The sequence below is a fragment of the Panicum virgatum genome, chromosome 6N (assembly GCF_016808335.1).
Source record: "Panicum virgatum strain AP13 chromosome 6N, P.virgatum_v5, whole genome shotgun sequence".
NCBI lineage: Eukaryota > Viridiplantae > Streptophyta > Magnoliopsida > Poales > Poaceae > Panicum > Panicum virgatum.
In genome coordinates, this window is record NC_053150.1 from 45,330,011 (window position 1) to 45,356,393 (window position 26,383).

Consider the following 26,383-nt stretch of genomic DNA (forward strand, 5'->3'; position numbering starts at 1 on the left):
AAGTCAGCTTTGGCCAGAAATGAAAAAAACAACAGAATTTTGTGAACTAGTACTTATTCATCAATTTTGGCCAGAAGAATAAGTACAAGCCACACTTAATATCATGTGCATAAAACTTTTTTTGTTGAATCATAACCCAAATCAGCTTTGGCCAGAAGTGGATTAAGACCAACAAAAGTATTGTGGACAGGTATTTATCAACCAGCTTTGGCCAGAATGATAAACACAATCCACACTTAGTATTAGATATAAACTCCTTACATTACTCCGATTCAAAATCAGCTTTGGCCAGAAGATGAACCGGAATAACAAAATTTTGCAGTCACACATTCACCAATCAGCTTTGGCCAGAATAATGAACGTATGCCACACTTAACCAGAGTGTTATTTCTTTTACAGCGGAAACTTTATTGAAAATGACCCATATGCCTTGACATAATTTCTCATTATTCATATCAGACAGTATTAGTTTAATCTGATAAAACTTAGTTTATGATTATGCCCACAATTGTTTAAGAGCTCGCAACTTAGTAACTCAATTAATCTTAGTGACACATGACCATAAACAACTTTGGTCAGTATATAGTCATGAGTCACAAAAGTAATCATAATCTTCGAAGTGAGAATGACATATGACTACAAACAACTTTTAGTCAGTATGTAGCCACAAGTCAATTAATCATGATATCCCGAGACTCTTTTAAGTAAATATACATTTATCAGAGGACATCTTTATTAAAATAAACTCAATTTGTCCTCATATATTACTTTAGTATTCTCATCAACATTATTTGTGGCTCAATTAAGAAAATATTCAAAAGCCAGCTTTAAGATTTATGTCCAAAATTGAACTCACTAAGTATGCATGGCTTAAAAATAATATACTTCATTAATAAATTAAATTATGATAATCCATGATTGTAAACTACTTTGGTTAGAATACAACCACGAATAACCATTGAAATTCTGATCTTGAATAAAAAATATCCCGTTGGATTGATTCCAATCTGGGACAATTATAAGTTAAAGCCACTTAATCATTAGAACTTGTGCACCCAATCTTTATAATAAATGATTCCTTAATGGTCTTATTTATGGTATGCACATTTTTCAAACGTGAGCAAAAGTATTAATGACATCAAATAAATATGGCCCATTATTTAATTTCTTAGAGGACTGGCCATTAAAAGATGTCATTATTTGATTATTTTCCCAAAAATGGGTCTTAAGCTTCATGCTTAACTTACGGGCATATCAATTCTTGTGAGTAAAGCATGCTCATATAATTGATAATACTTATGGGTCATAAGATGCTTCATTATTAAGCCTCAATTCAAATGGCACATAAGTACGTGGCAGATAACTTAATTTTATAATGAAAGCAATTCATCATCATAATTGGACCATAAACATTACAAATAATGCTTCAAATAGACTTAAAACTGAATCTAAAACTTTACTGAAAATAATCATAATTTGAATGGGGAGTATCTCATGATTTTCAATTGTAATATAAATTGTACTAAGACAAAACATGAACATAATAAAATGCTTTAGAAATAAAGTGAAGCATTAAAACATAATGAGAATTCTTAATCATAAACATAAGAAAATTACTTAATCATAAATGGAGATAATCTCCATTTAGTCATTAATTTACCATAATATTTGCTTAATTTAGGCCTTAATTAATAAAAACATTACTTATGACACGTAAAATAATAATTTCTAGTAATACCCATAATGTAATTATCACAAAATTTAAATAAACATAAGAAAATTTCATTACATAACAAATCTAATTATTATTTGCATCATTATTTGCTAAAACACAATAAAACATCTTTAAAGAATTAAACATGAAATAACATTTATCATAATGCTTTAAAGATAAAACATAAAACAATAAAACATAAAACAATATTCATAACCTAAGTTTCAGCATTATTTTTTTGGCCCATAAGCATTTTCAGCCAATTACTGTGCAGCCCAATCCCTTTTGTTATTTTTTTGAAAAATATTAATTGAATTTCGGACAAATCATCAAATTTCGGCCCGGGCCGACTTCGGCCCAGCCCATCAATTGGTGCCGCCTATCCTCCCGGGCTCCAGGCCCAAAAACCTAGGCCTGGACCGGGAATGTGTCGTCCCCGCCGGCCTCCCGCCGGCCCGCTGCGGTGCCTGCGCTCACAAGCCGTTGGATTTAATCCAACGGCCAGCACTCCTCCCCCCGCCGTATAAAACCGGCACTCAGTCGCCTGGCCCCCAAACCCTAGATCATTTGCTCTCTCCCTCTCTCTCTCTTCTCTCCACCCGCGACCGAGTGAGCGGACGGCGAAGCGAGAGCGTGCGACGGCGGCGAGCGGCGCGGAGCGCCTCGCCGGCGCCGAGAGAAAGGTAGACGGCACCGCCGAGCTCTGCTCGCCGGAGCTGCGTGCCGCAGATGCTGGCGCGCAGCTCCGTCGAGCGTTGCTCGACGGTGCCCTAAGGGCACCTCGCCGGCCGGGCGTAGATCCACAGCGGCGGCGATGGCGAACTTCAGATCCGGCCGGCGGCCGGCCACCTCGGCCACATGGCGCGCGAGGGGTCGGCGCTGGTTGGTGCGGGGGGGCGCGAGGCCGCTCAAGACCAGGTCCCGGCGTGCGCTCGCCGTTCGCGATGGCCATGGCGGCGGCCATGGCAATGGTGGTGGCCATGCCGGCCCTTAATGTAAGCCTGTAGCGAAAATAGCCTCTCATGCCATATTTCAATATAATGTTTTGGCGATTGATGACACACGCAACACTTGAACTAATGTGTTTGCTTAGATGATATACTCAGGCTTTTAGGTTCAAGTGATGACAAAGAGAAGAGAGGCGAAGCTAGGCCTGAAAGCTCTTCAGTCAGTAGCACCGAAAGAACCGACGCCAAGGGCATCAGTGCATCCGATGGTAGTCGAAAGAACCGACGCTATGGAATTCTGGTGCATTGACTTGAGCACGTCTGGGAGTTTTAGTATCACCGGATGGTAGTCGAAAGAACCTAAAAGAAATCAAGTCACCGGTTGAACCGACGCCAAGCAAATTACACACGTCGGTGCATTGACTTGAGCACGTCTGGGAGTTTTAGTATCACCGGATGAACCGACGTAAGGCAAAATGTACTCATCGGTGCAATGACAGAGATGGCCTGCGGGCTAGGGTTTGGCACCGGATGAACCGACGATAGGAAGTTTGAATACGTCGGTGCAATGGCAGAAGCAGACCAAGGAAAATGCATACATCGGATGAACCGATGATGCACCGGTTAATGGCATCGGTGCAGTTGTCCAGAGAGTTTGTTTTTCAAGGATCAGAGGACAGTTGCACTCACCGGTTAAACCGACGCTAACATTACATACACCGGTCGATTGCGTCGGTTGATTGCCCGTACACGTAACGGCTAGTTTTCAGTGGGCAGTTTAGTATCACCGGTTAAACCGACGATGGCGATTTGGGGAGCATCGGATTAACCGGTGTTAAGCACATTTCTGGCAGCTTTTCTCCAACGGCTATATTTGCTTGTGCTACCTATATATACCCCCAAGGCCGCACCATTTGAGAGTGCTAGAGTTCAAAGAAGTATACTAGAGCTAAAGATCATCTCCAACCACCATAGAGCTTCATTGTACATCATATAGGCTTAAGCACACTTGTTAGAGTGCTTAGTGCTTGATTAGGGATTAGTTCTTGCGAGAGCTCCCTTGAGAGAAGTCTTGCTGCAGCAAGCAAACACTTGTACTCGTCGTGTGACCCTCCGACTTGGTGTGGAGTGGCAACGACACTTTGTGCGGGGAAGGAGGCCCCTACTTGGTGTTAAAGCTCCAAGGTAGTGAAGACGGTGCCGTGGTGACGCTTCGAGATAGACGGTGGCGGTGACCTCGTCTTTGTGACTTGGTGTCACTTAGCCTTTGCTTGTCGGGAGCCTTGGAGGCGTGGCAAGACGGTGATCAAGCGAAGAGACTCGGTATCACACTTGTTCTTTGTGAGCAAGTGGCCGTGAACGTAGGGAGGGACTTTGGTGTCCTAACCGAACCACGTTAAATCGTGTGTCTTGGTGTCTTCACGGGAGTTTGCATATCCTCTCCCTTACCGCTTTACTTACCGCATTACGTTTCCGCATTTACTCTTTCTTGCTTACCTTTACTTTCCTAGTTAGTTTGATTAGGATTGACTATAGGTTGCAAGTCTTTTGGGGTAAGTAGAGGGTAGCATAGATAAACCTTAGTCATAACTAGCATGTGTAGGACGTGTTAGGTTTATCTTATGCAATTAGATTGAGCCCTAGGATAGAAAAGCGATTAGCGACCCTATTCACCCCCTCCCCCTCTAGGGTCGGACACCCCGGTGATCCTTACAAAGCCCCCGACCTCCTCTTTAGTTCTTAGGGTTAGGGTTTCTTAGGGTTTGGGGATTTTCTTAGGGTTAGGGTTTCGGTAGTGGGATTTGGGGGTTTCTTTAGTGGATTAGGGTTTCGGGCTTCATGATTTGGGCAAAAAACATTATGACAGAGGCATTAGCTTGCAAAAGATGAACAAATACACTTAGGTCAAGCATGATCTGTGTACTCAGAGAGCTAATTGGGGTTCCAATTGATGCTAACCTTGCTCTTGATGCCATTGTTAGAAGTTCTAGGATCTCTAGCTCAAATGGAACCACAAAAGGGGCATGGAATCCATACCTTGGTCTTTAGAGCCACTCTTCTTCTTCTTCTCATTCTTGTTCTCTTGCCTCTGTGTATGTGTGTGTGTTTGAGCCGGTCACAAAACTCCGGTGATGGCCTCGATGGTTGATCGGGTACCTTAACGGGGTTTCACCCCTTTTCCTTTTATAGCCGAGACTCACTGGGGGGGGGGGGGGATCGACATCTCTAGGTCGGTTCCCGTTCCCGATCAGAACGGGGCGGTTCTTTAGTTTTCTTCCATTAGTTTATCTTATCATTTACTGTAGATCATTTAATGAATCACTGTTTAAGCTTTACAGATCACACAGTTTTCTAACAGGCACATCAGGTTGCACGACCAATCCCTCAGGAGCAGCTTATCTGAAGTCAAAAGTTTTTCATGAACAAGGAGCCAGGCAAAGAATTTATGCTTTCCCTCAGCATAATAAGCTCGCCACAAAGCTTCTCCCATCAAACAGACCATGCATTCGTTGAAGCTGGATATTATATGCTGATTTAGCCGAGTAGACTCCATTTGCTGCCCAATTCCAAACCAGTTCAGCAGGGGGTGTCCGAAAGCTGCACAGATTGGACAGCATCCTAAAGGCCAACAAACTCTGCCATTTCTTCTACCGTGTTCATACTACTTCTCCATAAGCCTCTTGTCCACTTATGATCAGTCAGAGATATCTTCCCTAACACAGTTGTTCTTGGGCCAAGCCTTTCGAGAAAATCTGGAACGTCTCGTGTGATCCTGGTCCTGGGAACGTGTTTTGTGTGCCGTCCATAAGCAAGGCAGGCAGCGGGTCCCACTGTTAATCTCAGGAATAAGGATCACCTGATCCCTGGACGTACGGCTGGACCCTGATGAGAAGACCTGGAGCTGGGGCAGGCTCCCTTCCCCGCACGAGCCCCTAGCATGGTCCGCGCCGCTATTGGGGGGAACAAATGGCGCCATGGTGTCGTGCCGTCGTCAGGGCAGCCAGCCGGTGACCGCCGGAGGCAGGTGAACGTGTGGCGCGCGGTGTGGGCTATTTATACTGGGCAGCGAGCTATCCCGTCCTGGAGGGAGGGGTAGCGGACGCCGCTGCAGACAGCCTCAATAGTCACATGCATGACGACTAGTAGCGCTATCACAGAAATAAAGAAGAGTAGGATGGGCTCTGCACGACGCCTAAGAAAAATAGAAAAAAAAACACCCGCAATATGAAAACAACAATATTTTTCAACACAAAAATTAAAATTAAAAACTGATAATACCACTATATTTTTACGATAAAATCTTTAAAATATGACCACACTTGAATATATTTGTATAATTTTCATACTGAAACAATATTATTGTGAAGGTGGAACAATTGTTCTCCTTTTCAAAAATAATCATAAAACAACTATCACATCCATAAAAAAAATTTGAAAAATAATTAATATATAGTCATGTGTGATCTAAAGATCATATTGTAACGAACACAATGACAACATCAGAATTTTATTTGAACATTTGGCCATTGGCCCAAAAGTTATGAATTTTTTCTTTGAATCTTTATTTGCATGCCTGTATGTAGCTGCCAGCTTATATGGGCCACACAATAGTCATTGGGCCAGCAAAAAAACACGTGTGGCCCGGCAGCCTTCTGCTACGTAGGCGTCCCAGTCATGCGCATGCGCCACCTCGAATATTTCCGTGAATTTTTGCGGGGACTGCACGCCTTGTGGCAAAGATGCTTAGCAAAATGGCGGAGAAATCGAAATGAGGCAGTAATTGTCTTGTGCTTCTGACACCACATAATACAGCAAGTAACACGACACGATGCATTTGGAAAAACGATCATTGGGTAAGAGCTCAACATTTTCCGTAGAATCTAGCCATGTGTGATGTTGTTTTGAGGTGAGCTAATACTCTTTCTGTTTTTATTTACATATTGTATTAGATTTATCCTAAATTAAATTTGATTAACTTTGACAAAATTTATAGAAAAAATAATATCATTTACAATATATATTGATAGTACATATGTTGGTAATATAGTTGCTGCTATATTTTTATATAGATTTGATCAAAATTAGCTAACTTTGACTTAAGACAAATCTAATACGACATGTAAATATAAAAGGAGGGAGTAGAGAAGTGGTAAACGGAGGGAGTAGAGAAGTGGTACGTGGCATAGTTGGAAAAGTATATTTTGTGTATATATTATGGCCAGCAGAGTCGTACAAAAGATTAACAAGGTAAGGAAACAAAATGCCCCCACCAATTATAAAATAATAAAATGCACTCTTGATAAATAATAGAATATGAGCATGCACCGTAGTACAATGATTGTTTGGATCAATAAGATCAATCTTTGACGTTTCTGAGTTATGTTGCTGTCGTGGTGTTGCAAACCACGGCCGGGTGGCGGAAGGCACCCGCCCTAGCCCAGAGGGTGTGTACTCAGGGGGTAGCTAGTCTTAGATCGATCTCCCTCCAGAACACAAGAAACACAGCAGGATTTAGAGTGGTTCGGGCCGCCGGAGCGTAATACCCTACATCCACTGTGTGTTGTATTGCCTTCCCACAAGCGTGAGGAGGTGCGAGAGCTTGAGTCTGTATGGATGTGGAGATGATGTGTGAACCTTGTTGTGTTCTAGCGGGCGTGCTCTCCCTTTTATATGTCCAAGGGGAGCACGTACACTGAGCGGGGCCCCGACATGTGGACCCGGCGATGTATTATAAACTACACTTTGGCCTTCAATGGCTCAGATCCGGAGATCTTGTCGTCGGCTTCTGTGCGTAGCTTCTGACCAGGGATGGTCTTGAGTTGTCCTGTCAGAGTAGAGTCTAGCCTTTGCAGTCGCGCGTCGAGGTCACGATGAAGCGCCGAACTACTGACTCAGTCTACTGTAGCAGCGTGCACTGTTGCTTCAGTCAGTAGCTGGTCATCATGACTCGTCGCTCATGCGCGCAGCGCTGAGTCTTTAATGCTTGTCTCGGTATCTGGCGATCCACAGTGTGGACTGACAAAAGCTGCCCCGTGCCCAGAGGCAGCAGATCCCGCCTCAACCACTCGCACTTAATGCGGGTGGGTGAGGGAGCTTCCAGCGGAAGGCTGGCGCCCGCGCCCGCGCCTGCGTGACACGTGGCGGCTCCGGACCCCACCCGAGCAGCTTGCTGAGCCGAGAGCTCACGGGGGTCCGGGTAGGCACGTGGAGGTCCCGGACCTGCCTGCGGGAGTCCGGATGGCACGTGGAGGTCCCGGACCCGCCTGCGGGGGTCCGGGTCCGCGGCCACAGGTGCTGAGCATTTCCACCTCTGGGACCCGTGGTGACACCGGACCCGTCCCCAAACGGGAAGCGGGTCCGGGACCGTTGGTCCGGTGAGATGGAGTCGGAACCCAGGAGTCCGGCTGCTCAGCTCCTTAGGGCGTAGTTACGGATAACTACGCGAGTCTTGGCACAGTAGGAGTGGGTACCCCAGTTGTAGGGTACCGACAGTGGCCCCCGGGCCCGCCTCGGGAGAGGCAACGAACCCGCAGGTGGGGCCACTACTGTGAGCAACTTGGCTGCTTCTGGCACCCAGCGGTGCGCGCCGCAAGGGTCTTGCCCTGCATCGTCCATCCCTTGGGTCACCTGCTGCATCATCACGTTTGGACCTGCACATGACTCAAGGTAGATGCTTAGTAGCGTGCCCACGGGTCCCAAATCCTGTTGGCTGTAATCCTTTGAGATGGATAGCTAGGTTCAGTGAACGAAGCTCAAGGGGCCGGCCTTTAGGTTAAGAGAAAGTCCGGACCTCCAGGTTCCCAGTCCTAGGTACTACGGCACTCATTCACAGGAGGTGGTGCGTGCAGGCTTAGGGTACGGAACCAGGCTAAGCGGCTACACGGCTCCGGACCTCCCCGGAGAATGAGTGCGCTTCCCTGAACCTGCAGGTTCCCAGGGGTCCGAACCCCTCTCTTCCATGAGGGGTCTCGAGCTAAGTCACTAACTAGCCAACTCAATTCGGACCACAATCACCGCACAAGAGTAAGAAGCCACGTGGGGGTTAGCGCAAACAGAATGCGTAGATCGAAATTGGAATGTAACATCCTTAGAGGCGAACTGAGAATAAACTTTTCCTTTATAACTAGATGTACATGAGATGTGCGATGTAAGCCAGAACACGGGTTTATGAGGCCGGAGCTGTCCGGACCTCCGGGCCCCCAGTCTTAGGTACTACGGTACTCACCCTAGGGAGGTAGAGCATGCAGGCTTAGGGTACGGAACCAGGCTAAGCGGCTACACGGCTCCGGACCTCCCCGGAGGGTGAATACGCTTCCCTGAACCTGGTTCGCAGAGGTCCGGACCCCTCCACGGGGGAGGCTCACCGGACTGGACCACACGGAAGTACTACATAGTTACAAAGGAAAAGATTTTATTCCCTGCTGGGCCTCTAAGAGTAGGACTTACAGAGATGTAGAGTCGGGGGTACGACCGGAGTCGGCTTTCCGCCGGAGAGAGCCACTAGAGCCGGCTTTCCGCCGGAGCGGGCTTGGTGCGACCGGAGTCGGCTTTCCGCCGGAGCGGCTTGGTGCGACCGGAGTCGGCTTTCCGCCGGAGCGGGCTTGGTGCGACCGGAGTCGGCAGTCCGCCGGAGCGGGTTTGGTGCGACCGGAGTCGGCTTTCCGCCGGAGCGGGCTTCCTCTCATGAGTGAGGTATGCTGTGAGCTGGGATTTGTCGCTCCGCCGCTCGCAGCTTGTGAGGGGGCCCTTGACGGGTGCCCTGACTCTTGCCGGCGGGCGGCGCGTGCCGCCGCCAACGGTGGCTGCTCCACAGGCACAGTTGCCCCTGGAGCAGGAACGCGAGAGGCATGTGGCGTGGAGGACGCCACCCCCCTCCGTCATCTCCACGTCGTCCACACGAACCATGGGGACGAAGAGGATGATGAAATGCGACCAGCTAGCGTCCCCTACCTGGCGCGCCAAATGTCGTGGAGTTGCAAACCACGGCCGGGTGGCGGAAGGCACCCGCCCTAGCCCAGAGGGTGTGTACTCAGGGGGTAGCTAGTCTTAGATCGATCTCCCTCCAGAACACAAGAAACACAGCAGGATTTAGAGTGGTTCGGGCCGCCGGAGCGTAATACCCTACATCCACTGTGTGTTGTATTGCCTTCCCACAAGCGTGAGGAGGTGCGAGAGCTTGAGTCTGTATGGATGTGGAGATGATGTGTGAACCTTGTTGTGTTCTAGCGGGCGTGCTCTCCCTTTTATATGTCCAAGGGGAGCACGTACACTGAGCGGGGCCCCGACATGTGGACCCGGCGATGTATTATAAACTACACTTTGGCCTTCAATGGCTCAGATCCGGAGATCTTGTCGTCGGCTTCTGTGCGTAGCTTCTGACCAGGGATGGTCTTGAGTTGTCCTGTCAGAGTAGAGTCTAGCCTTTGCAGTCGCGCGTCGAGGTCACGATGAAGCGCCGAACTACTGACTCAGTCTACTGTAGCAGCGTGCACTGTTGCTTCAGTCAGTAGCTGGTCATCATGACTCGTCGCTCATGCGCGCAGCGCTGAGTCTTTAATGCTTGTCTCGGTATCTGGCGATCCACAGTGTGGACTGACAAAAGCTGCCCCGTGCCCAGAGGCAGCAGATCCCGCCTCAACCACTCGCACTTAATGCGGGTGGGTGAGGGAGCTTCCAGCGGAAGGCTGGCGCCCGCGCCCGCGCCTGCGTGACACGTGGCGGCTCCGGACCCCACCCGAGCAGCTTGCTGAGCCGAGAGCTCACGGGGGTCCGGGTAGGCACGTGGAGGTCCCGGACCTGCCTGCGGGAGTCCGGATGGCACGTGGAGGTCCCGGACCCGCCTGCGGGGGTCCGGGTCCGCGGCCACAGGTGCTGAGCATTTCCACCTCTGGGACCCGTGGTGACACCGGACCCGTCCCCAAACGGGAAGCGGGTCCGGGACCGTTGGTCCGGTGAGATGGAGTCGGAACCCAGGAGTCCGGCTGCTCAGCTCCTTAGGGCGTAGTTACGGATAACTACGCGAGTCTTGGCACAGTAGGAGTGGGTACCCCAGTTGTAGGGTACCGACAGTTGCCATCTCCATGTCATATAATATCTTATCTTCCTGCAAGTAGCTTTTGTGAGATTTCCCAATATACTATTTGTTTATATATTTGTAAATATTGAAATATCTCTATGATTGAGATGTCATTTTCTAGGTTCAAGTCTTCTATTTGGTGTCCCAATTTTATTGTTGCCTAAGTTTTTTGTTCCCCCTTCGCTTTGATCAAATCAACCTTCTGTCGGCCCCTCTGAAAACCGTACAAGATGGAGCCTATCATTTGCATCAAACCAACTAACCTTTCAATATTTATTATTCAAGATTTTGACAACCTGAGTAAACAAGAAAGTATGGCTCATATCATATATAGGTAATGATAGAAATGCATCGGTCTTCTAAAGATTATTATGGTTATCTTTAGAAATGGCATGTTATCTTTGTTCGTCTCACCAGAACCTGCTGCGGTTCACTATGAAACTGTTTCAATTGCTGGCTGGCTTTTTAGTGAGGACAATATTACATTAGGTGTTCTGGTTGTGAGAGATCAGTTTTTTGCTCCTATTGTGTACTCCAAATTCATTTTTTGTTATCTCTGATGGCATCTATTCCACTTGGGAAAGAAATAGGATTTGTTGGAAGGTTGGTTTAGTTGGTGGTGCGACTATCATAGACATACACTGATCAACGGGAACGCTAGTGCCAACTGCAGCTGCGCCACTGGGAGGGGGGGGGGGGGGGACAGGGGCCTGCCCCCGGTCCCCAAATTTACATTAGAAATTTAAATTTTGATTAAATTTTTATATAAATTTGTATTGTTGGCCTCCCTAAGGCGTGCTCCAACGGTGCCCCGTATGCCTCCCCCACCCCATATCGGGGGAGCTATAGGGGGAAATCCGATCCAACGGTTCCCCCTATAGCTCCCCCTATATACGGGGGAGTTGAAACTCCCACCACATATAGAGTGAGTTTCAACTTTCCCTATATCTCTAATCACACCATTTCTTCACAATATTAATTCTGTTTGAGCCCCGTAACATGATGATAATGCGTATTATGACAGTACAAATATTATATGATTTTTTTAAATTCAAAAATATTAAATAAATAGTTAGTTAATGAGTGATAGTATATAAGGGGAATAGATATTGGGGGAATGGTTGGAGAGAATGAGTTATAGGGGAAGGAATTTTTTAGAGGGAGGTAGTAAAATATAGTAAATAGTACGTTTGGAGGGAGTTGGATGGGGGAATGGTTGGAGATAGCTTAATAATGAAAAAATCAACTTTCTGGCTCCGCCCTTGGCCACTGGCCGCGAGTGCAGCGACGAGTTCTGCGAAGAAAACTGCAAGGGCACTCCGTTTTATAGGAGAGGGAGGGGGGAGGTGAAGAGAAAGGGGTAGCCATTGACGAGGGCAGAGGAAGGGCCATGGCTATTACTTCTCGTCCTTGATTCCACATGAAACGAACTGATGATGGATGGACTAAAAGAGAATTAGCAGAGATTGTGAGGAAACAGAGCTAGTAACTTTCTTGTATACTTGTAACGCCACCAAATAAAACAGCAGGTGGCACAATGCAGTTCAAACAAAGAACGTCAGGACTCAGGAAGGACCTGAACATTTTCCCGTTTACAAGGTTTAAGGCGCCAAGAAATTTGAGTAGAATTCCATTTTTTTGAGTAGAACACCATGTGCTAGAGACTAAGAGTCGCTACTCGACCTTATTCAGCATGCGTACCACGTCTTCCAGGTCCCCGTGCGAGCTCCCGCCCTCCGCTAGTGCCGCCGCCGCATTCTTGCTAAGCTCCGCCGCGCGCTCCCTCACGGGCTTCCCCTCCTCCCCGATCGCGGCGGCGATCGCGAGCGCCATCTGTCCAGCGTCTGGTACGGTCTCGTCGCCCTCCGCCACGGGCACGGCTACGCCGGCCTCCGCGACCAGCAACGCGTTCGTGAACTGCTCCGCGCCCATCGGCCATGTCATCAGCAGTGCCACGCCGGCGGCCGTCGCCTCGAGCACCGAGTTCCAGCCGCAGTGCGTCAGGAACCACCCCACGGCGCGGTGGCGTAGGATCTCCACCTGCGGCGCCCACCCGCGGATCACCATGCCCCGCGAGGCCGTCGCCTCCTCGAACCCCTCCGGCACGGCGGTGCCGCTCCTCACCGCCCACACGAACGCGGCCGAGCTCCGCGCCAGCGCGTCGGCGACGCAGGCAGCCTGCGGAGGCGACAGAGCGTGCTGCGTCCCGAAGCTGACGTACACGGCGGAGCCGTCGGGGAACGCTTCCAGCCACGCGGCCACGCTCGCCGCCGGCACCGCGGGTTTCCCTCCACGCCGGTCGCGGGAGATGCTCACGGCGTCGGAAAGCGGGCCCACTGCGAAGACCGGCTTCGCCATCAGGTCCGGGAGTGCGCGCTCAATGTAGGCGCCGTCGAGCGCCGCGAAGGAGTTGACGACGAAGCAGTCGCTGCCCAGGTTCCACAGAAAGAACTGGCGGATCACCTCGGAGACCTCGTCGCCGGGCACGTGCTGCGTGAACAGCCACGACAGCTGCCGCCACGGGAAGCTAGGCGCGCCCGGGATGTCCGGGAAGGCGACCGGCTCGTCGTCCGTGTCCTCCGGGCGGCGCCTGCTCGGCAAGCGGCGCCAGAGGGAGTGCGCCACGGCGAGGTAGAGCGCGTTGGAAATCGAGAACGTGACGTGCGGCATGCCGAGCTCCGCCGCGAGCGGCCGCGTCCACCCCGTGAACAATCCGGAGACGATGGCCGTGACACGGCGGCTCTGGGCCCTGCACCATGTTGGAACCAAGCTAGCAAGCTCAGCTCGGAACCCGAACGCCGGCGATGCCCGGCGATCGGAACGCACGCGAACACAGTGGAACACATGCACGAGAAAGAGAACATGAGGATATCCGCTGTAATGGGCGCAGCCTTTTCGGTTGTGATTGCCTATTCTTATGCAATGCATGGATACATGCCCGGACTCCAGGCCGAGCCCCGCGCCATGCCGCACATCGAGCGCTATGCCATTTCTCCGCAACGTGCGCTGCGTGCCGCAATGCTCGCCATGGCGCTCACACACACCGAATGACCCGGGCGACGTCGTGACCAAGCACGCCTCTGGGCACGCGTCTCCCCTAGCCTAACTAATGCAGAGTCTGAAATAACGATTACAAAACATGCAACAATTTAACTCAACAAATCACCCCTTAAATTTGTTGCACCTTGATGACGCCGAGAGCTTCCCTCTGTTCCAAGAACTTCAGCCGCCCTAGCACCTTGGTGAAGATGTCTGCAAGCTGACTTGCTGTGCCAACGTGTTCAACCTCCACCTTTCCTTCCTCGATGCACTCACGGATGAAATGATACTTGGTATCTATGTGTTTACTGCAATCATGATGCACCGGGTTCTTGCTTAGGGCAATTGCAGACATGTTGTCCATGAACAACTTCACTGACGCCTCTTTTGTTCCCATCAGATCTCCAATTAGTCGGCTCAGCCAAATCCCTTGACAGGCAGCTGCAGCTGCTGCAACATACTCTGCCTCACACGACAAAAGTGTCACAATCTTTTGTTTCTGTGATGCCCAGGTGATCAGATTATTGCCAAGGAAGTATGCAACACCGGTGGTGCTCTTTCTATCCTCTGAATCACCTGCAAAGTCACTGTCACTGTACCCGAGTAGTGTAGGTTTCAGTTCAGTGCTTCTTCCATATTTACAGCCAAACTCAATTGTGCCTTTCAAGTATCTCAGAATGTGTTTCACAGCAGCCCAATGCTCACTAGTTGGTGTCTCCATGTAACGGCTGACCACACCTACTGAATAGGCTAAGTCTGGTCTGGTATTGACCAAGTACCTGAGACTCCCAATCACACTTCTATATGCTGAAGGATCCACAACAGCATCTCCCTTCCCCTTGCTGAGTTTGAGTCGATCCTCCATGGGTGTTGCACAAGGATTGCAAGTATTCATCCCAACAGACTCCAGTATCTTGGCTGCATATGCAGACTGACTCAATGTAATCCCACCATCTCCTTGCTTCACCTCAATTCCCAGGTAATAGCTCAAGAGACCAAGTTCACTCATGCTGAATTTCTTTCTCATCTCTTGCTTGAACTGGGTGATATCATCAGCATTTGGCCCAGAGATGATCAAATCATCAACATACACCCCCACAATCAGGAAAGAGTTCTTGTTGCTTCTCTTGTATACAACATGTTCAAGTTTACTCCTCACAAAACCCAGTGCAACCAATTCTTTATCAAGCTTAGAATTCCAGGCCCTAGGTGCCTGCTTCAGCCCATATAGTGCCTTTCTCAACTTAAGCACTTTGTCTCCATTGCCAACAATGAAGCCTGGAGGCTGCTGTACAAATACAGTTTCAGTTAAGTCACCATTCAAGAATGCAGATTTCACATCCATATGGTGTACCTCCCATCCACCTTGTGCTGCTAGAGCCAACAACACCCTCACTGTCTCTATTCTTGCAACAGGAGCAAATACTTCATCAAAGTCCACTCCTTGGCGCTGAGCATAACCCTTTGCCACTAATCTAGCCTTATGCTTCACAATGTTGCCCTCTGGATCTTTCTTAACTTTGAAAACCCATTTCAGGCCAATGGCCTTTTGCTTTGCTGGCAAATCTGCTACATCCCAGGTTTTATTGTTCTCAATGGCCTACATCTCTGCCTGCATGGCCTGTCTCCAGCACATTTCAGTCATGGCTTCTTCCACAGATCTTGGTTCTCCAACAGCAGACAAACAGAAACCACTGTATTCAAAGTCTTGTACTTCTTCTCTTGTCTCAAGCAGATTTGTAATGGTTCTGTACTTTCTTGGTGCTCCATCTGAATCTGGAGATGCCTCAGATGGTGGTGTAGCCCACTGAATTTGTGCTGCAGGTGGTGTTGATCCCTCCTCAGTGGCTGGTGATAGAATTGCTGCAGCAGGAGAACTGGGTTTAGAGTCTGAATCATCAGTGAGATCTGCATTGCCTATTGTCGGATTTTGTTCAGGTTCAACATCTGAATACTGAACTGTGAAAGTAAATGGAGTTGGCTCACTAGCTTGACTGCTGCTACTCTCCACCCAATTCCATCCCCTCTTCTCATCAAATACCACATCTCTTGTCACCATTAACTTGTTGTTGACTGGATCATACACCCTGTACCCCTTTGTTCCCGGCTCATAGCCGAAAAACACACCTGGGACTGACCTGTCTGAAAGTTTTGTTACACCTGGCCCAACCTTTTTTATATAAGCCAAGCAACCAAAGGTTCTCAGGTGCTTCACTCCTGGCTTCTTCCCAAACCAGGCTTCAAATGGTGTCTTCCCATATGGTTCATGGTCCTGGTTCTTCCCGGTGATTGTCACTGCGCCGATCCCGCAGATCTCCACCCTGGAGCCGTCACCGAAGCGTACCGAGCCGCGCACCGACTCGTCCAGTGATGCCAGCGACGAGCGGCACCCCGTCATATGGTTCATTGCTCCGGTGTCCAGCACCCAGGTACCTTCGTTGTAGGCGGCCGGGAACACGCGTTCCTCATTGAGGAACACGCGCTGTGTCATGGTGCTCGTGGTCTGCACAACGTTGCAGACCTGAGCCAGCATCAGCACCGGCTGCTCAACATCGGTGTTGACGTGGTGAGCCACCTCCTGCCGCCCTTCTTTCGGAGTCCTCTTGCACTCCTTGGCCCAGTGGCCACTGATGCCACACTTGCGGCACTTCCCCTTCCGGCGCGGCGTGCCCATTGACGTGAGCCTAGCCCCAGAGTCACGCGTGTCGCCGCGAGCGCCCGGCTTCTCCTTCTTCCCAGACTGGCCAGGACCCTTGTTGCCGGACGATGATGACGACTCCGACACCATCCAGCTCTTGTTCCTCGCCGCCCAGTCCTCCTCCGTCAACAGCAGCCGACCTGCCTAGTCGGTGACCTGTTCCACCGAGGACTCGAAACAATTTTCGGCCACCTGAAGACAACCCACGAGCTCCTCGATCGACATGGTCTTCGTGTCGCTGAACATCTCAATCGCGACTTGATTGTACCATGACGGCACAACCCGGAGGAACTTCTTCACGATGCGCGCGTCAGTGATAGAGCTCTCCCCGAGCCCACCCAGATCGGTGGCGATCTTGGTGATGCGGATGGCGAAGTCATCGATCGATTCTCCCGGCTTGAAAGAGATCGGCTCAAAATCCTCCAACAGCTTCTGCGCATTCACCTCCTTGACCTGTGCCGCCGCGGGATGATGTGCTTCTTCTACGGTGGTTGACGAGGTGGACCGATGGAACCGTCGTATTGCATAAACCAGCTCTGATGCCAGTTGTTGGAACCAAGCTAGCAAGCTCAGCTCGAAACACGAACGCCGGCGATGCCCGGCGATCGAAACGCACGTGAACACGGTGGAACACAGGCACGAGAAAGAGAACACGAGGATATCCGATGCAATGGGCGCAGCCTTTTTGGTTGTGATTGCCTATTCTTATGCAATGCATGGATACATGCCCGGACTCCAGGCCGAGCCCTGTGCCATGCTGCACATCGAGCGCTACGCCGTTTCTCCGCAACGTGCGCTGCGTGCCGCAATGCTCGCCATGGCGCTCACACACACCAGATGACCCGGGCGACGTCGTGACCAAGCACGCCTCTGGGCACGCGTCTCGCCTAGACTAACTAATGCAGAGTCTGAAATAACGATTACAAAACATGCAATAATTTAACTCAACACACCATGCAAGGAGCGGCGCGCGGAGGGCAGCGAGAGAGACCATGAACGGCCGAAAGAGATGGACCGGGAGGTCCCTGGTGTTCTCGGCGCCGCCGCACCCGGGCGGGAGGAGGGGTGAGGAGGGGGAAGGCAGCGAGACGGCGCCCACGGACAGGCACGCCGCGAGCAGGGGCACCAAGTGCGGGGCGTTGCCCGCTGTGACGGTGACAGTGACCGCGACCCCCCGCGTGGCGAGCAGCGCCGCGAGGTCGAGGAGTGGGAGCATGTGGCCCTGCGCCGGGTACGGCACGACAAGCACGTGCGCCTTGCCATCGCCGCCGCCGCTGCTTTGGGCTGCGTGGGTCTGTGGGGGCGCGGCCATAGACGATGCCAATGGACAGCTCCTGGAGAGAGAGAGAGATAGAGAGAGAGAGGTGAAAGCGATCGGGTGCTCTAGCCTAAGAGGGGGAGGGGGTGAATTAGGCACTATTAAAACCTTAACCTATGGCTCCAACTAGTTTGCACAAAACTTAAACTAGATCCAGCTATCTAGATGTGCAACTACGGTTCACCTTAGTGTGAAACCCTCATCCCAAAAGAGTTTTGCAACCTATAGACAATCCTAGCAAGATACTATACTAAGAAAGTAAAGGCACACAAGTTGCAATATGAAATGCGGAAGCTTAAATGGAGAGATGAGAGGAAGCGAACTCTCGACACGAGGATTTATCCCGTGGTTCGGATTACCACAAAGGCGCCCCTACGTCCACGTTGTTGAAGCACTCATGAAGAGTATTGCTTCCCGGCAATCAAGTCTCTTCTGTGAACACAATCATGGTCACCTTGATCCCGATCTTCACTAAGGGAGATTGCCCACGAAGGAGGGGTCTCCGTCCCCCGCACAATGTCATCGACGCCGCTCCAGCCCAAGCCGGAGGGTCGTTGACTTGCCGGCGAGCCACCAATTGCTCCAAGGGGCCGGCGCACTATAATACAAGTGTGGTTCACTCTAGAACCAGCCACAAGGATCTCAACCTTGCTTGTTCACTCACTCAAGAGCTAATCTAGCACTCACACTTTACAAAGCTAGTGCTAAAACCTAAGGATTTGATCTTTATGCTCTTGGATGGCTTGGAGATGTTCTTGGGTGTGTGTGTGATGTTTAGCAACTCCAGCAAACTTCAAATGGCCGGGGGATGCCATATATATAGGCCTCCAAGTCGTGGAGCCGTTGCTCCAACAGTCAGCAAAAATCTACGTACCATCGGATGAACTGATGCCTCTGCATGGGGTAGCGTCGGTTCATCCGGTCACTCTCAGACCCAAAGTAGGCGTTGGCTTCTCTGACACAGTTGCAGCAGTTCCAGGGACCATCGGTTGAACCGATGCTTGGGGTGTCGGTTCAACCGGTCACACACAGCAACTGGACTAGCCGTTGGGCCTCTCTCTTCTGCTGACGTCAATACACCGATGCTATGCTCCGACGCCTCACCGGTTCAACCGGTGCTGAAGACTTGGCTCTTGCGCGCTTGACATCGTCTCTAGAACATGGTATGTTGAATGCACCGATGCCTATCTTGAAGCCGTCGGTTCAACCGGTGCATCACTTGATCTTCACATGATCTCCAGAGGTGCACAGACTTGTGCCAATAGCCAGGCCGTCGGATCATCCGACAACCATCGGATGCACCGATGGCTATAGCATCGGTTCTTCTGGTGCTACTGATTTCAGTAGAACTCGTCCAATTCAATGTTTCTTTCTTCGTGTTTTGCTTTGCATGGCCTTTGTACTTCATCCCTGGGATCTAGAAATGTTCACTTAACAATACCATTAGTCCCATTGATTGCGTTGTCATTCGATCACGAAAATCACTCGAAATGGCATAAATGGTGCCATGTTCGTTACAATCTCCCCCTTTTTGGTGATTGATGACAACACAATCAAAGCAAGCATAATATTTGCAAAAATTGACAAATTTAATCGCTTGATATCAATTGAAACCAATTGAAACCACTTACACTTGCTTGGATGCTTACCACCATCCAATGATGGCTTGGCCTCCCCCTAAAACCATGATTTCCCCCTTTGTTCCTCCTCTTATCTTGCTACTTCTCCCTCATGACTTGATTCACTTAGGTATTTCTCTCCCTTTGGGATATGCTTCTTCTCCCTGAGAAAATACCTTGCTTTGATCCTCATTTCTCCCCCTTTGGAATCAAATCACCTAAAAGGTCTTGCTCCTAAAAAAGTCTTGCAAAACAATATAGCTCAAGAGAAGATTAGTAGCCTAGGGAGTTAGTGCCATGACTCATGATCCAATTGTATGATATCAATGAAGATACCAATTGAAAATTTTCACTATGGTGGATCACAAAATCACGAAACTAGCATGACATGAGCTAAGCTATCCATAAGTGTGTGCACAAAAAGATAATGTGAAAATCAAGTGCACAACTAGATGTTATAACTAGAGAGCATAGATCATATCATGCACAGAGGTAGCTCTAAAATAATAAGGAATTACAAAGATACTAATTGAATGAATTTAGAACCTTGCATACCTCCGGGGGTCCTTTGTTTACCTTGCATGTACCAATTGAAAGTGACTTGCAACCAATGAAAAGTCTTTAAACGAAGAGCACTTGGTACACCAAGGTTAAGCAAATGTATGAGCACATAGCCTATGAACTTAAATATGAGCATTTAAGTTCAATAGAGCATGACTCAATATGCATGAAAGCATAATTTATCTAATCACTCTTATAGAGTTGTTTGTTCACATTGATTGTGAATAACATTATCTTAGAGTGTTAAATCCATCGAGAGACTACAAATGATAAACTTGCAAACAGTTAGTCTCAAAAATCACAAATCATAGAGTGAACTCCCCTTAAATGTGTGCATTTAGTGTTTGAATCACCAAGAAAATGTATGCGCATTGATTTTGACACAATTGGGAATTTTACCCTATAGCTTGTGTTCATGGTACACATATGAAATACATACCTCATGAGATTCATGTACCATGAAGGGTAACCTTGTGTAGTTTTCTACACACTTATCAAAACATGTAGGTTGCTCATGGGTTAGAATCATGACACAAGCAACCCACCATATATAACACTAGGAGATGCAATATGCAAACATCCTAGCAAAAGCAATGGAGTTACATGTTGCTTGAATTGAAATCTAGCTACCATTACCTTATGGGGGACTTGGGCAACACATGTCCAAGTTGTGAGCTTAGCTTGTTTTGGCTCGAAATTTCACTTCAACTTGTAAGCTAAGCCTCCAAATCCCCCGAAGCCGTCCTTGGCTTTAAGTCTCCTTTGGAACCCACACCATTTGAGGCCCCCTTCATATTTATGATGATGTCCTTGGGCACCCAAATGGAGTGGTTCCAACTCCTTTCCTTCTTCCCAACCTTGTGAGCAACCACCTTGCCATTTGTCTTCTTTTCGATCACATAGGAGGTGCTATTCCTTTTGTTCCTCCGGTTGGGCTTGGTGTAGATGAGAGAACTCTTGATTGTGAGCTTTTTTTTGTTCTTCTCATCCGGAAGCTTCTTCTTTGGTTGACGACACTTGTTGGACTTGTAGCCTTCTTTGTGGCACTTTGAGCAAGTCACGGTGGACCCCTTCTCAAGCTTCTTCACCATGTCTTCACGGTTATCTTGAGAAGGTTGGACATTTCTCTCTATGCCTTTGCCCTTCAATCTATACAAGTCCTTCATGAGCCTTTCCACTTCTTGCTTGAGCTCATTATTTTCCTTAGCAATGAAATCATCACATGATTCTACAACAACATTCTCATAGCATTTCTCATTGCAAGAGTTAGAGCAAAAATCATCAATTAAGTCAATACAAAAAGTTGAAGCATCTATCCTAGATATAGGAATTGCACAAGGGATAGTTTGCTTCATTTCCAAAGAGTCATTAGTATCATTAATGCTCTCAAATTTTAATTTGAGCTCTTCATGATCCTTGCTAAGCAATTTGAATTTGCACATCAAATCATCAAAATTTGTAGTAAGAGAAGCATTTCGATCATTGAGAGCATTAAGGTTTTTAATTTCTTTTGATTACTTTTTAATGACTTTTTGGTGCTCATGAACAAGGTCAAGAAGTTCATCAATTGAAGGAGAGTCGGAGTCATCATCAATTACATCGCTATACATACATTTTGCCATGAAGCAAGTGTTGGATGATGATCCCATGCGGGTGGTGAATTTCTTGTTTGATTCATCACTTGAACTTGCACTTGATTCTTCACCACCGCTTACCCATTCACGAAATACGGCATATGATTCATGCTTGGGCTTCTTCTCCTTCTTTTGCTTGTTCTTCTTGAACTTCTTCTCAACCTTCATAAGTTGATGGTGAGGCCCATCTTTGAGGAAGACCATATACCCCATTGAGTTGATTTCCTTCAAGCATTTGTTCATCTTCTTCACTTGCTTGTGGAGGTTGGGGTTCATTGGCTCTTTTTCATCATTTGAGGAGCTTCTTGCATCCTCTTCTTCCTCATCACTTGAGCTACCTTTGATGACCATCTTCTTCAATATCTTGAGATGTTTGCATGCAAGTGTGTTATGTGTTGGTGAAGAAGATGGTGCTTTTGTCTTGACGTCATTGCGTAGCTCATGGGCGATCACCTTGTTGAGGACTTGATTTGGTGTCATTGTGTCGAGCTCTTGCTCATATAGAATTGTGGTCACCAAATCATAGTCCGGCCTTCGGAGTGAGTGAAGGATCTTGCGAATGAGTTATAAATCTTCAATTTGCTTCACACTTAAGGAATTAATCTCATTCACAAGAGTGTTCAAACGTGAGTACATAGATTCGGCATTCTCATCATCAAGTTGCTTAAAGCTATTAAGCTTATCAATGAGAACATGATATCTTTCGTTGGCTTCATCCTCCATGCCCTCATGGTTCTCAATGATAGTCGTCCATAGCGTTTTAGCATTTTCACAAGAATAAACCCGGTTGAACACATTATCACTAAGAGAAGACAAGATTATGCATTTAGCGGTGACATCATATTGCTTCTCTTGTTGACTATTATTTTTTACACCTTCACTCACAACTCTCCAAACGTTTAATCCCGTTGCTTGGAGATGGGCTTGCATCAAGACCTTCCAACGTTGGAAGCCCGTGCCGTCGAACCGTGGAGCGGGTCTGTGGGGGCGCGGCCATAGACAATGCCAATGGACAGCTCCCGGAGAGAGAGAGAGAGAGAGAGAGAGATAGAGAGAGGTGAAAGCGATCGGGTGCTCTAGACTAAGAGGGGGAGGGGGTGAATTAGGCACTATTAAAACCTTAACCTATGGCTCCAACTAGTTTGCACAAAACTTAAACTAGATCAAGCTATCTAGATGTGCAACTATGGTTCACCTTAGTGTGAAACCCTCATCCCAAAAGAGTTTTGCAACCTATAGACAATCCTAGCAAGATACTATACTAAGAAAGTAAAGACACACAAGTTGCAATATGAAATGCGGAAGCTTAAATGGAGAGATGAGAGGAAGCGAACTCTCGACACGAGGATTTATCTCGTGGTTCGGATTGCCACAAAGGTGCCCCTACGTCCACGTTGTTGAAGCACTCACGAAGAGTATCGCTTCCCCGCAATAAAGTCTCTTCCGTGAACACAATCACGGTCACCTTGATCTCGATCTTCACTGAGGGAGATTGCCCACGAAGGAGGGGTCTCCGTCCCCCGCACAATGTCGTCGACGCCGCTCCACAACAAGCCAGAGGGTCGTTGACTTGCCGGCGAGCCACCAATTGCTCCAAGGGGCCAGCGCACTGTAATACAAGTGTGGTTCACTCTAGAACCAGCCACAAGGATCTCAACCTTGCTTGTTCACTCACTCAAGAGCTAATCTAACACTCACGCTTTACAAAGCTAGTGCTAAAACCTAAGGATTTGATCTTTATGCTCTTGGATGGCTTGGAGATGTTCTTGGGTGTGTGTGGGATGTTCAGCAACTCCAGCAAACTTCAAATGGCCGGGGGATGCCATATATATAGGCCTCCAAGTCATGGAGCCGTTGCTCCAACGGTTAGCAAAAATCTGCGTACCATCGGATGAACCGATGCCTCTGCATGGGGTAGCGTCAGTTCATCCGGTCACTCTCAGACCCGAAGTAGCCGTTGGCTTCTCTGACATAGTTGCAGCAGTTCCAGGGACCATCGGTTGAACCGATGCTTGGGGTGTCGGTTCAACCGGTCACACACAGCAACTGGACTAGCCGTTGGGCCTCCCTCTTCTGCTGACGTCAATGCACCGATGCTATGCTCCGACACCTCGCCAGTTCAACCGGTGCTGAAGACTTGGCTCCTGCGCGCTTGACATCGTCTATGGAAAATGGTACGTTGAATGCACCGATGCCTATCTTGAAGCCGTCGGTTCAACCGGTGCTTCACTTGATCTTCACATGATCTCCAGAGGCGCACAGACTTGTGCCAATAGCCAGGCCGTCGGATCATCCGACAACCATCGGATGCACCGATGCCTATAGCATCGGTTCTTCCGGTGCTACTGATTTCAGTAGAACTCGTCCAATTCAACGTTTCTTTCTTCGTGTTTTGCTTTGCATGGCCTTTTTACTTCATCCCTGGGATCTAGAAATGTTCACTTAACAATATCTTTAGTCCCATTGATTGTGTTGTCATTCAATCACCAAAATCACTCGAAATGGCATAAATGGTGCCATGTTCGTTACAAGAGGATGTAGTTCCTGCCTTTGTGTTGTGCAGGTCAATCAACGAAAACAAGATGATGGTGGCTACAGTAATTTCTGTGTAACGGCTATTGAAGAAGAAGGTATGGAAGATGGAAACTGATGCTCCGTGTATAGATGGCCAAACTGCTGGCCAGCACGACATGACACAGACACAACTATACACGGTATCATTGGGCAAGACACGATTAGGCATCGATAGCTAATTGTATTGTACCGTGCTGTCACGTTGTGCCGGCACCGCGCCCTAGGCACGGCATGATGCAAGTGCGGTTGTGCCATGCCAGCCCTAGCCCGTTGTCAACGGTGCAGGTGAATAGGCAAGCATCGGCGGCGGCCGTGGGGAGGCTGGCATGGGGCAGCAATAGGGATGACGGGCTCTGGGTGGCGAGTGCCGGGACTGTGAGGCCACGCTCCTCACGGGAAGGCCGTGGCGGTGGGAGCCTGGACGGTGAGGGGAGGTCAGGCTACGGCGGCAGAAGCCAGAATGACTGCGGCGGCGGGAGCCAGGACGGCTGCGGCGGTAGAGAGGCCACGACAGTGGCGGGGAACGGCGAGGCCGTGAGGGCGTAGGGGCATGGCAGTGGCGAAGGTCGAGGGGCAAGGGGTGAGAAGTGGTGGCAATCGAGAGGGTCGTGGACTAGCGGGAAGACGCGAGGTGGAAGAGCGAGGGGAGGGAGTGGGGCTGTAGTGGATTGGAGGGACCAGGAGAAGAGGAATAAAGATTCGGGTTTGGAGTGGAAGTAGTTACACGAGATATATGGGCTTTTAACGGGTCAAACTATGTCGATCCATTAGTCGTGTCGTGCCCTACGGTCGTGCTGTGCTGGTGCTAGCACTATGTCCACTATGTCGGACCGTGTTTGTGTATTTTTTTAGTTTCGTGTCCCCGTGCGGTCCATCAGTGTAACACCCAGGTGTTTAATTAGTTAAACCAGGGTCATTAGTATCAAATCCTGCACCCTTAATCAAGAAACATCGATATAAGTGCATGTGTTTGTATGCGTGTGTATGTGTATATGTGCATAGTTCGGAAACCTTAAATAATTTTTAATCCAATGCAAGTATGCATATGAATTTGAGTTGGCATGTCACTAACATCACGATAAATCAAAGTCTAGTTAAAGTCAAAGTGAGAAAGTGAAGTTTCGCACATGAAATGACGAATCATTTGAATCAAGGTTTTAAAGGTTTAAATTGTATTCTTTTCAAGTTTTAAACAAATATTCTTAGAGAATAATTTCAAAAACATAGCTCAAACAAAATTTTTCCCAAAACCAAAGTTGTAGCATTTTTTATGTGAAACAACTTTCGTGTGCAAATAATTTCGAGTTTCGATACAAAAGTTGAAGAAAATTTGAATTTCAAATTCGAACCGACGATTAGCGTACATTCGTCGGGATGTCAAATTAACTTTTGAACGAACTCTCAAACGAACTAGTGCCTGAAACAAAAAGTGTAGCATTTGAAATTCTTTACAACTTTCATATTCAAAGTTTTTCATGTTTCAACAGAAATTTTTGAGAAAAATTCAAATTTGAATCAATTCCATTCCTTTCTCTCTCTCTCTCTTCTCTCCCTTCCCTCCCCTGTTTCTGCTGAGCCGAGGCCGCCGTCCGGGTCAAGGTCGCCGGCCACGCGCCATGCTCACCTCGCCCCGTCCTTGGCTCCTCCGCGATGCTTCTCGGCCTCTCCACGCGGCGCCATCCCGTGCGCGCACGCCGAGGTTCGACGCCGAGCCGCCACGGCGAAGCCGTGCTGAACCGCCCGACCGCGTCATGCCCTCCCCCTCGCCTTGACCCGCCTGGAACCATCCCGCGAGCTCCACGACGCCCTCACCCCTCTCTCCTTCCTCCCTGAGCACGAACGCCGCGTCCCGTTTGCCCCTCTGCCTGAAAACGGCCGACGCCGCCGCCATTAGCGCCGCCGCACCCTAGGCTCCCGCGGAGCCCCCTCCTCCGCCCTCCCTCGTGCCCAACAACCCCCGCAGCTAGCTCCCTTGGCCTCCACCGGTGCTCCCCGACCCGCTCGCCGCCGCCCCGGACCACCGGATCGCCGCCGCCAAACGCCGCCGCCGGAGCTCCTGCTCCGCGGAGCCGCCGCCTCCAGCCGTCCCGCGCCCAACCGAGCCCACCCTTGGGTTCCTCTCGACGCCGTGACGCTTTTCCCCCACTTTCCCCATGCCCTCGGTGAGCCCCCACACCGGAATCCCGCCGCCCGCCGCTCCCC

At 49.1% G+C, this 26,383-nt stretch overlaps 1 protein-coding gene across 1 annotated transcript; it reads right to left on the reverse strand.

The window, feature by feature from the left end:
• Positions 1-12,412: 12,412 nt before the first annotated feature.
• Positions 12,413-17,787, reverse strand: LOC120678208 (UDP-glycosyltransferase 89B2-like). Its single transcript, XM_039959358.1, has 3 exons — positions 17,425-17,787; positions 17,335-17,357; positions 12,413-13,478 (listed from the first exon to the last, which is right to left on the reverse strand). Exons 1-3 carry the CDS (start codon positions 17,785-17,787, stop codon positions 12,413-12,415), a joined length of 1,452 nt encoding a protein of 483 aa, XP_039815292.1.
• Positions 17,788-26,383: the final 8,596 nt, after the last annotated feature.